Source organism: Olea europaea, chromosome 3, assembly GCF_002742605.1.
Source record: "Olea europaea var. sylvestris chromosome 3, O_europaea_v1, whole genome shotgun sequence".
Classification (NCBI taxonomy): domain Eukaryota; kingdom Viridiplantae; phylum Streptophyta; class Magnoliopsida; order Lamiales; family Oleaceae; genus Olea; species Olea europaea.
In genome coordinates, this window is record NC_036239.1 from 21524020 (window position 1) to 21535552 (window position 11533).

Below are 11533 nucleotides of genomic sequence, written 5' to 3' on the forward strand. Positions count from 1 at the left end.
TTCATTACAACCTCAAAACAGTTATCAGTTGTACAACCAAAACATACGGATTTGCATTTTAAATTTTCATATGTTTCTGTCTGAAATCTGAACTCTCCCATAAATAGACGAATTATGTTATTTGTACAATGTTTTTGTACTGGAAAAAAATATTAGTTGAAATGATGAATTGTTTTTTAAACAGTCAAATGAAAGCACGTGTTAATAATATTGTCAAAATTATTGTATACCGATTATTGTTCTAAATAGACTCTGTACCCTTGTGTGTGTGTGTTAGATAGACGGGGATTATTAGGATCCAACTTGAAATTTTTAGACTTGGGTTGAAATTTAGAATTGGACAAATTGGCAGTGGGAACACCGATGAGGCTGCTGTTAAGAGAAAATCGTAAAAGAAAATTAACAATTTTCTTCATTTGGAAGCTTTTTCCTTCTCATTTCACCTTTGCATACCCAGGTGGCACAGATACTATTCTACTCTCTTTTCCAAAACTCTCTCTCTCACACGCATTTTTTTCACTTTACAACCTTTCTTTTCTTTTATATGTTTCTGTATTGTAGTCTTTAATGGCTGCCCCCACACCTAATTTTCCTTCATTTTAATAAGGTCAAGGATGTTTTGTTTGTTTTTTTCATCTCTGAGGTATCTCTTTTTGGTCGGTAGGGAATTAGATACTCTCCCAACAAAAAATAAAGCTTCAGTTTTTACCCTTTTGTGTGTTAAATGTCTGTAAATACCTGTCCAGGTTGATTTTTTTAGTGCTTTTAATGTAAAGAAAGGTCCATTTTTGACAAAATATTTTGTGGGTGTCTCTTGAATTTGTTCATTTCTTGGTGTTCAATGAGTTCAGAGAGTTTTTCATTTGGGTTTGACAGAATTTGATGAAAAATCATTGCTGTGAAAAAATTGAAGTTTTCATCAAAATAATTATTATGAACTGAATTCTAAGCTTGACTGTGTGAAGAGTTGTGTGATGTGATCTTATTGTCATTGAAGGGAAGATTGGATGACTTTGAGGATTTTCATCAAGTCATCTGAGGAAGCTTTGGGACTTTTTTAAGTGTAAATTCTGGTAATTATTTTCTTTGAAGGGAAAGGTCATATTGGAATTGCTAAAAGCAATTTTTTGAAAAAAGTTAGAAGGCAAAACTTGATTCTTTACCAGACAGAGAAGGCAAAAGTTCCTTGATCTTTACTCTCTTAGATAGCTTGTGTAATCTGTGTGTGGCTACATGGTGGATCAAGTTTCAGGTAATTCTTCTCTTCTGCAAATGTGATTTTTATTTTTTATTTTTTGTTTCGCATATTTTGTACTGAGCTTGTGAAATCTTCCTGTGATGAGTGAAAAGATTGATGTAGCCAACCCCGAATTTGTTGGGAAGAAGTCTTAGCTTTTTGTTCTGTATCTACTGAACTTTTTTATTTGTGTAGAGTATCATCTGCCATTCGTCCCTTAATATGTTCATTCTCCAGTCAAAGAATTTTGGTAGTTAAATTGCATAAAGATTAGCGCATTCAAGAAAAGGGACGCTTTTTATGATTACTCTGAGCATCATCAGTGGAGTTTTATAGTGATCGTAAGAAGTTTTGCTTTGTGTGTGTGTGTGTTTGCGGGTGATAGAGCATTTATAGAACTTTTTCCTACTACGAGATGGTCAGGAAGAATGCACCGGACCTAATGTGGCATATATATATGATATATCTGACGCCCTTGTATTATTGAGTAGATATCTTTGTTGGGAAAATAGTTTTTGTCAAATGCATCATGATCATCAGATTAGACGCTAAAGAATTCTACGTATATTACAAAATAAATTCACTAAAAAAATAGTTTCTTGTTAAATGCATCACAATTATCAGATAATTACATGCCCAAGAAATTTATGTAGGTTGACAAAACAAGTTTATTTAAATTAGCTGATCAAATCATGTGTTATTCATAAAAATTTCTGATGTGCAATTCATTAGCTGATCAAATCATGTGTATGTTCATAATTTCTAATTTTTGGAGATTCTTTTGTGACTTGGTGCTCATGAAGGTGGATATTGGCTTGGCATACCTAGCTTTTCTATTAAATGTCATTAATTTCCCATTTCCCATTCTTTCTTTCTGGTGCTTAGACTTGCAGTAACAGAAAGGAAAATTAACGAAGTTGAAAGACTGAAGGCCCTAAAATCACTTGTTATGGCGAAGAGATCACAGAGATGCCTGTCACAGCATGAAAGGGAGCAAGCAGGTTGTATATGGAGTCTTATCAGCATATTGGATTTTCGCCATGGTCGATCCAACCGAAAATTGATTGCCGATAGAAGGCGAGCAAGCAGACAAGCTGTTGGTAAGGACTCTATGTAGAAGTAACATTAAGGGTGTTGAGCCACCTTATCTAAAATCTTTGAAGGGAGAACTCAACTTTTTTATCATGCCTGACATAGGTACAATTATTATAAAACGAGTGGCAGCTATACTTGTAATCCCCTATCTTTGCTGGCTGGCTGTAATACCAATCTAATGTATTATAAGACCAACAAAGACATATGGTTCGAGCCTTGCTGCCACCCTTTTATAAAATTGTGTGTGCGTGAGGCCAAATGAATCTGATTTGCATGTGAGGGCATGTTGAAGAGAAAATTTTGTGCTGTCTCTAACTGCTTATACTTTTAATGAGCTCATTCAACAATGAGAATTCACATTCCTACTTACAGAGTCAGTTTTTACAGATTCAAGATATGTGCCATTGCTGCTACCTATTTGCTCTTGGCCTAATCATGCTTCTTCCCTTGTGCTCTTTGGTAGGTGCCGGGAATTCAAGTACCAAAATAATTGTACCTGGTCCAACTGGATCGGTAAGTCTTGGCTGCTTTTCCACGATGACCTATGATTTGTCTGCTTGTTTGATTAATTTAATGTTGAATTTCAGGATGGTGAAGAAAGTAAGGTGGTTGCCAAGACAAGTGTAAAGGAACTCATGGAAGAAGAGATGCTCATAGAGCAAGGCTCAAATAACAAGGCAAATGAGTCTGAAATATGTTTGAAGCACGTTGATTCAGAACATGGACACCCTATTAAAAAAAATTATAAGCGTGTAAGCAGAACTCACAAGTCATTTAGTGATATGAATGTCCCCAAATCAGATGCTGCAGAATCTTTGATGTCCGATAAAGTTGTTGAGGAAAAAGTTTCAGATACTTTTGATCGAGAAATAATGGAAGAATTATCCCAGGTTTATCAGAAATCTTCCAGCTTCATGAAGCGGGATTCTCACTACAATCTTGACATGCCGTCTGGTCGGGATCTCTCAAAATTAGTTGCAGCAATAAAGGTATTTAAAGATCGAAGGTTAAGTAGCAGTAAGCATTTTGGGGAAGAGGTGAAAGCCAATTGTTCGAAAGAGTTTATGGATGCTCTGCAAACTTTAAGTTCTAATAAGGACTTGTTCTTAAAACTATTACAAGATCCTAACTCTGTACTAGTGAAACAGATGCAAAACTTGGATGATGCTCAATTAGACAAAGACCAGAAACCAGGTTCTTTGATGGGATCTGGTTTGTCTAAGGAGAAGCTAATAAACTCGAAACCTGATGATCTTTCAGATCGTAAACACCGTAAATTCTTCCACAGAAAGAGCAAATCTCTTGAAAGCTATCCCACTGGAGGAAATAAAAGTTGTCAATCTTCTAGTTCAATTGTTATCTTGAAGCCAGGACCAACAGGGTCACAGAGCCCACGTGCTGACATCAGTATTAGCAGCACTTCTTTGCAGTCGCCTTATGCCATGGATAATGAGGTACAGAATAAGAGGAATACGTCCCAGTTCTCTTTTAGTGAAATTAAAAGAAAGCTGAGGCATGCCATGGGGAAGGAGAAACCAGGGATTGCTCCTGATGGATTGGTCCTTAAATTTCCTTTTAAGTCTCAAAATGGGAATGATAGTGACAAAGGTGCTAGTGGAGAAAATGTTGGGTGGAGTTCTCCAAATAGGAACCATTTTTATACTGAAAGATTTGCCAAATCCCCAACTGGCATTAAGAGCAGTGAACAAGTGGGAAAATCAAAAGATAATGCTTCAGAAAGGGTTAACAGGACTCTTAGTTATCCGAGGAAAGGGGTGTCTAATATCTATATTGAGGCTAAGAAACATCTCTCCGAGATGCTAAACAATGGGGGTGAAAATGTAGAGTCTGGGAGCCATTGCAGACCGAAGTCCCTGGGCAGGATTCTTTCTTTTGCCGAGCACAACGATTCTCCATGCTTCAGTCCTAGAAAATATGGTGATGATATATTCATAACTGCCCAGATAAGGTTATCTCCACAAGGCATGGCTAACAACATGAATCAGCTTGTGCAAGAAAGCCATGACAATCATCAAAGTTCACCTGCACCAAACTTAGAGAATCAACTTCACATAGCAGTTGACAGCACCAATGAGAAAGTACAATCTCGTAATACTGAAATCAATATTCCAAGCAAACATGATCTTGATTGTTCTGAAGAAACTGAATCTTTTATCCATGATGTAATAATTCCTGAAGGTATTCTATTCATCTATTCTTTTTAAAAATATTTCAGATGGCATTTTACTTAAAATTCTGATGACTGTAAGATTATACCATGGTAACAGCTCCGAATTCATCTTCAAGGGTTGTGGAGACTGAAGAAACAACTGGATTGAGTCCCAAGGAAGGGGAAAAACTCGTAACTATTTCTGGAGATTTGGCTAGGGATCTAATAAACAGAGATGTGCAGGATGGTGGTATTGAAGAAAAGGTCCTTGAAGAAAGTCCTTCCCCGTGCTTGAAAACAGTAAACTACTATTTTACTGAAATAAGAACCTAAAGCTAATAATGACAATAGAAACACAAAGCGCTCCATCTATGTGGGGTGGTGATAATATTTTTACTGCAGCCTGTTTATCTTTAAATTTTGTTTTCTGATCATTTACTTTGCACGTTTAGAATTCTTTTTATTCCTTCCCAGGCTCCATCTGAAGATGATGGGATATCGTCTTCTCCATCAGTGTCGCCATCATACTCTCCAATCAGCAGGAAATTAGATCCTGATTGTGAAATTGTTAAAATGGAACGACCGAGTCCCATATCCGTTCTTGAGCCATTATTCACAGAAGACGACGTTAGTCCTGCAAGCACCATATCTCAGTCAGGTTAGATTGTTGATATAGAATTTAATAAGCCTTACTTTTCTTTGTGCTTTATATCATGCTGAAACAAATCTGTTTGTGATATTCAGTCAATAAAGATATCCAGCCACGACAAATCCATTTTGAAGAACAATCTGCTTCTAGTGACCAGGGAATTTGTACAAGAATTTCTATTGAGGGTGAGGAATCTGCATTTGAATATGTGGAAGCAGTCTTGTTAGGTTCAGGTTTGAACTGGGAAGAATTTATTTTGAGTTGGCTTTCTTTGAGCGAAATTCTTGGGTCGTCGCTTTTTGATGAAGTCGAGTTGTTTTCCAGTCGATCTCGTCATGATCAAAAACTCCTCTTTGATTGTACTAATCAAGTTCTAAAAGACATCTGTGAGACTTATTTTGGATGCTTCACCGGGATATCGTTTGTTAAACAGAATACTCGCCCAATCCCAACGGGTATGAATCTTATTCAAGAGGTATGGGAAAAGCTCGAATCACATCTCTTTCAGCATCCACCGGCAGAGTCTCTGGATCAGCTTATCAAGAGGGATACAGCAGAACATGGAAAATGGATGTGTCTCCCATCAGATATCGAGCATATTGGTACTGAATTGGGAGAGACAATTTTCTATGAATTGGTCGAGGACACCGTGTTGAGTTTTGCAAGTGATACTTCAGAATATGAATTTAGTGTGCTTCCAATCGCATCCGAGGAAATTGAAGATATTGACTTGTAAACTCGACCATCTATATCTCACAAAGTTCTTTAGTGCTCATTTGTTTTTCACATATGACATGTTTGGTAAGGCATATTAAATAGTATCGAAAGAAACTAGAATCTTGTTTATTGCCATATCCGGTACAGTCTAATACTGCATTTTTAACATTAAGACTATATACTTTGACATTCTCCAATGATATCTCGTGGATATTATTAGGATTCCGGAAGTACATGTCACTATAGCGTGTGATTTCGATAGCAGAAGTTACAAATAAAGGATCATTGACAAAACATAGTTGTCTGCAATGGACTCTTCAGAAAAAAGGCAGATTATCAGTTTCTGAGTCCCATATCTAACCAGAAAAAGGCAGAGACAAGTTCATCGGTGTAGAATTTTTGGGGTTTGGTATGTTTGATGTGTGTTTATTGTTCATATTGTTTGTGATTTTCTTTTGTTTTCAATCCTTGTTTTCTTGTAGGTTTGGTTTGTAATTACAAATTCAAGAAATTCCACTAGGGTGAGTTGTAATAGAAACATTATTTAGAAGAATGCAGATTAAAATCTTTTTAGGGGTGTTGTGTATAAAGATTGTCTGTCATTTACCTCAGCTTAGAGACGCTTTCTGTTTTATGTGCTGCATCAAATTTCGATGCATACATATTTCACCCATTGTATAGCTCAATCGAGCCTATCAAACATTCCCTCACAACAAAACAAATGAAGAAAATAACATTTCATATTTTTGTATAATGTACAACATTTATTCTGTAATTTGTATCCAAGTAGCACTTTACAGTCGTCAAAGTAAGGCATAGATTTCGGCCTTTTTACAATGAAGTAAGATTACACAGCCAAAACCAAAACCATCTTGAAACAAGAGAAAGCAACAGAATTGTTAAGTTCTTTGTAGTCAAATAGCTTAACAGAGCGTGCTATAAGTTCAAAGCATTCTCCAGAGCCATCTTTTGACACGTACTTTGAACTGCTAAGATCACTTGACTGCCCTAAGTGGAAGGTGGAGAAACTGCATTCACCGTGAGTAAATATTAGGTGCAAATGAGAATCCTGCAAGGAAAACATTAAACCCCTGTTGTATTTCCTCGCTCAGTATGCCTAACTATTTATGCTTCTTTTTCTGTTGTAGAGATGAAGTCGTGTTTAGTGGTCTCTTCTTGGAAAAAGCTTTTGTTTTACTTTCCAACTCGTCTTCACTATCTTCGTCAACATTTCTATCTTTCAAAGATGGCGCAAATTCTTCAGCTCTCCTCACGTCTTTCCTTTTCTCAGCATCCAACTTGGCAAGCAATTTTCTTTCGACGGGATCACTTGAATTTGCAACTCTGGTTCCCCGGGGAACTGTAGCACCAATTCCAAGCCTACAAAATTCTCTAAGAAAATAAATATATGTTTATGACTATACTACAGTGGAAACTCAAATGTTGCGAGAGTAATGACCTAGCAGGTCGACCCTCCAACTCTATTGCTGTTGATTTTCCATCCACTGAGGATTTACTCATGTTATTAACCCATAGTTCAGCCTGCGCACAGGACATAAATGTAAAACAGTTGTCTAATATTGTATCTGAGATAGCAAGAGAAAAAATTGTGAAGCCTAACCACATTTTACATTTTGAATCACAACAATCATCAAATAAAAGATAAAAACATTATAGAAGAGAATAAAATTTATAATTTTTAAGTTTCCAGTAGAACTATGTATTGGCGGACAATGTATATTTTCCTCTTTGGAACGAGAAGATAATCATGACCGTGTCAATAGATGTATTACAAGTCTGTGGTAGGTGAGTTTAGATTATGCAAATAGCGATGAGCTATCTTCAAGAAACTAAGTTTACAAGTTTTCAGTTCCTATATCTATCATTAAAGAACCTCCATCTCAAATGCAGGAAGGAATTGGAAGATAAAAATCCAAGCAAAAGCAAACAAATTACAGAAAGTTTAAGAACCAGTTACCAATCTGAACGCGTTGTTCAACTTCACCAATTGAGGTTGTGAGTGTTTCTTTGAAGCCTCTTCTTTACTCATTGCTACTTCTTCACCAACTGATTAGCAAAGAAAGTCGTAATTAGAAATTATCATACATAATCTTAAAATTAATCTAATTAGAAATGATCGTACATAATCTTAAAATTAATCAATGTGCTTGAACAAAAATATAAGAATTAAGGGTAAAAACTGATTATTTATATTGCTGAGCATACTCCAGCTGTATTTTACGAACAAAGAACAGCCACATTAGCCATACAAACAATATTCAAATTCCAATAAACCAGGGAATCATAACACCAGAGCAAAAAATAAAAGAATGGGGCCATCGAATTTTACAGATATGCAATTGGAAATAAAGCTAGGGTTTCAATATTGACCGCAAGGAACTAAAATAGTAAATTCATCAAACACCTTCTTTACAATACCAAATCTTTGAAATCTTCAACATATATGTCGAAATATGCATCATATATCACATATACACGCACATAGTACCTGAAATTAGATAGAGGAAATAGGTTGACGTGATAGGATCGCAGCAATGATTCGAGAGGGATTCACTTATATTATATATAGCTGGACAATTAGTTCATTCCTCCCCCATAAAATAATTTTGCCTGTAATCCCTATTTTTTTTTTCACTTTTTAATAATACATTATTTTAAAAAATTATTTTTTACAAAATTTATTTTCAAAAATGGGACACAATCATAGGCTTCATAATATAACTATGATAGAAATTGAAAGAATGCATATATGAAACTCTAGGGATTATGTTCGCAAGAATGAAACTCAAAGAAATTGACGCGACCTACGCAAACTATGAAGCATGTAATTTAATTCGATGCAAAGTAAAAAACCTTACTAGAAATTGACATGTTAGGAATATGGATGGTGCATGATTGTCGTTGTCTCATGTCATAAGGTGTTGGATTTAGTTCCACAACAAGCACACCCATCGTGTTCAATTACAATCATTTTGTTTAGAACCCTAAATGGATTGTCGGTGAAAAGTAAGAAGAAAGTGAAGATGACATCAAGCCCTAATGGCGTAGGAATATTTCATGTAGCAACTTAATTTCAAATATATAACATCGAAGGTCTCAAACTTTTTTCAGGTGCAATGTGAGTTTTAGGTTCATTCGGATGAAACTAGTTTATAGAAAGTTTTTTCTATGAATTTTACATTATCACAGTCAATGTATAATGTTCCTCAACATACAAATTGATTACCTCCAAGAAAATAAGTTGAATCAAAGGCCAAATAAACACTATTTTCATCTTTTCGAAAAAGACCCTTTAATTCTTCCTTCATTTTTTCAAACGTAAGCCAACTTGCTCTTTCATCGAATCTTTGAAGAATCTCTAAAAGACAAAATAATATCGTTAGATAATGAAGGTGAGCTAGTCATTACATAAATTACGTACATGGGCAAAAAATATGAAAGTAATATAGGGAAAACAATTATGCTAAGTGGACAGGGGTATTGACAGAATGGATACAGGGATTTGAAAATTGGTCACAGTGCATTATTTAATTCATTAAAAAATGGAGGGAAATTGATTAATTAATAAAACAAAGGTCGCTCTCTCTCTCCTCCCACTTCCCCAAAGTATAAAAACGAAAGGCCTGAAAATTTCCAGCCGATTCAATTGAAATTCCAACGAAAGGGAGGGGATTTCCTCCAGCCTCAATTGAAATCTCCATTTCCTCCCATTTTCCCCAAAAATTTTAACTTCCATCTCCACCCATTTTGAGTCCCAAAAAGGAGAAAGCAACCTCTGGTCGACGCATGCTTGAAGTACTCTGGTCGCAAGCGAGCTGTTACGAGAAGTTCAAGAAAATCAGCCTACTTCAATCAACAAAAATATTGAAATAATAAACTGCAAAAACTCTGAAATGAAAGAAAAATGCAAAAACACAAAAGGAACACGATATTTTCGCCCTAAAGCAAGAGGTTCGAAACTTCGTTCCTAAGCCTTTTGAGCTTCCGTCAAACGGAAGAAATTACTATATCAATGGAACCAAAATCTGTCCGATACAGTCTTCGTAGCACTAAGCCGAAATCACACAAGATTTCCCCCAAAATTAAGCCTCATAAACATTCACTCAAGAATGATGAATCGAAGCCTATACAACAATCACTCAAGATTATTTCAACACAAGCTTCTATACATTTGACAATGACATTCACTCAAGAATAACACCAATACACCTTATTAAATCACTCAAGATTAATTACACAAGGTTGGATTAATTTCTCATCAATAGGCTAAATTTTTGGAGTGCAAAAATTCAGATTATGGACCACCGAGAGAGAGAGACGAGAGGCAGAGTTCGTGAGGTGTGAGAGAAAAAAACTGAATTATATACATTTCACATCCAGCCAAGCTCTAGTGCCAATTAAATATGTATCCCACTTGAATCCTCTATCCAGTGGTAGTAATTGGACACTTGTTAAAATCTGGCAGCATTTTTTTAAAATAACAGAAACGTGTTTTCGGCAGCTTACGTTTTTGGCAAAGTAAAGCAGCAACCTTTTTTGTTTAAAGTGAATCAGCAACTCTCCAAATTAATTACAAAAGCCGGCCCAATTAGCAGGTTTATTCCAGCAGCTAATTACTTTGAGCAGCCCATCATTGTGCCATTTTCTCTACACGAGCTCAAGCGCACTCGGTGTTTATCTTTACGGAGTCCATAGGGGACAGATTTGACGACAGCCAGCTTCGAGTTCAATATCTAACTGATGTTTGAATGATTTGGAACACTTATAGTTGGTCTCGAAGAAACGCAAATTGCAATTATTAATTGCCCTTTTTTATTATATAAATGTTGAACGTGGGTTTGTTAGAATTTTGCTCGCCATTTGTGTGGTTGTGGAAGTGATTTTTTTTATGTTGTAATGATTTATGGTGGGCATGGCTTTGATGTAATATTGGTTCACTTTGGTTGCAATTACCCTGTGAGTGTTTATGTATTGTGATGAAGGTGCATGATAGAGATGGAGTTATACAAGGGGCTAGCTGGTTATTTCTTTTTCCTGGGTCTATAGTGCCAGCCACACAAGAAATAATGTAGAAATGCTGAGAGAAATAATGTAGATTTGGCATTGAATTGTATGATTAAGTATTTGATCTTCTCTAAAGCATTTTTACACAACCTAACAAGAACACACTAAACTTTGATCATTGTGTCTGTAGAATTCATCCAGCAAATCTTAGAACAAAAATTTTCACCACTGCACAAATCCACAATTCACACTTATTCTGAGCTGTCTTTTACCTTGGTTGAGACATTTTCAACAAGATGACTAAGTGGAGAGGAAGGGGGTAAATTCAGTGAGGTCAATGCTTACTAAACTAAGAAGATGTCCTCTCCATTTTAAGGTAGTTTATACCTCGGAAGCCTATGGATGCCAGCCATTCTAGACAAATCAAGCAAATGAAAACAGTTACTATAAAAGTGCAGTTGTGTCACCATTTAGTTCTTCAGGACAACGAACACAATAATTCATAAATTGAAGCGAAGATTATATTCCCTCGAATTATAATCAGTGTAACATCTTTTTATACTTTTTGCCATTTAATATCTCTCATACAAAGCGAGTAACTCTTTCCAGCAATATTTTCAAGTAACAATGACATTCAAAA

General features: G+C 35.8%; 2 protein-coding genes across 5 annotated transcripts; one reads left to right on the plus strand and one right to left on the minus strand.

The window, feature by feature from the left end:
• Nucleotides 1-342: 342 nt before the first annotated feature.
• Nucleotides 343-6484, plus strand: LOC111390081. Of its 3 annotated transcripts, none has more exons than XM_023015077.1 (7): nucleotides 343-1252; nucleotides 2123-2337; nucleotides 2796-2845; nucleotides 2920-4531; nucleotides 4621-4766; nucleotides 4977-5160; nucleotides 5247-6484. In XM_023015077.1, the coding sequence occupies exons 2-7, from the start codon at nucleotides 2187-2189 to the stop codon at nucleotides 5885-5887; spliced, it is 2784 nt and encodes a 927-aa protein (XP_022870845.1). In that variant the 5' UTR covers nucleotides 343-1252; nucleotides 2123-2186; the 3' UTR covers nucleotides 5888-6484. The 3 variants fall into 3 exon arrangements, with proteins under 3 accessions (XP_022870845.1, XP_022870839.1, XP_022870853.1); XM_023015071.1 differs by having other exon boundaries at nucleotides 344-1252; nucleotides 4621-4802; XM_023015085.1 differs by lacking the exon at nucleotides 343-1252 and having other exon boundaries at nucleotides 2211-2337; nucleotides 2720-2845; nucleotides 4621-4802.
• Nucleotides 6485-6590: 106 nt separating this feature from the next.
• Nucleotides 6591-8856, minus strand: LOC111390101. 2 transcript variants are annotated; one of them, XM_023015091.1, is made up of 4 exons: nucleotides 8748-8856; nucleotides 7847-7935; nucleotides 7328-7410; nucleotides 6591-7248 (listed from the first exon to the last, which is right to left on the minus strand). In XM_023015091.1, the coding sequence occupies exons 1-4, from the start codon at nucleotides 8839-8841 to the stop codon at nucleotides 6990-6992; spliced, it is 525 nt and encodes a 174-aa protein (XP_022870859.1). In that variant the 5' UTR covers nucleotides 8842-8856; the 3' UTR covers nucleotides 6591-6989. The 2 variants fall into 2 exon arrangements, with proteins under 2 accessions (XP_022870859.1, XP_022870865.1); XM_023015097.1 differs by lacking the exon at nucleotides 8748-8856 and adding an exon at nucleotides 8378-8500.
• Nucleotides 8857-11533: the final 2677 nt, after the last annotated feature.

Bases quoted from the DNA above. Each gene is read 5' to 3' on its own strand.
- LOC111390081 (XM_023015071.1), top strand. From the start codon at position 2,187: ATGGCGAAGAGATCACAGAGATGCCTGTCACAGCATGAAAGGGAGCAA. The intron at 2,846-2,919 runs GTAAGTCTTGGC...GTTGAATTTCAG, and splicing joins TACCTGGTCCAACTGGATCG to GATGGTGAAGAAAGTAAGGT. The intron at 4,803-4,976 runs GTAAACTACTAT...ATTCCTTCCCAG, and splicing joins CTTCCCCGTGCTTGAAAACA to GCTCCATCTGAAGATGATGG.
- LOC111390101 (XM_023015091.1), bottom strand. From the start codon at position 8,841: ATGGGTGTGCTTGTTGTGGAACTAAATCCAACACCTTATGACATGAGA. The intron at 7,411-7,846 runs GTAACTGGTTCT...TCCTGTGCGCAG, and splicing joins TGAACAACGCGTTCAGATTG to GCTGAACTATGGGTTAATAA. The intron at 7,249-7,327 runs GTCATTACTCTC...AGAATTTTGTAG, and splicing joins TTGGAGGGTCGACCTGCTAG to GCTTGGAATTGGTGCTACAG.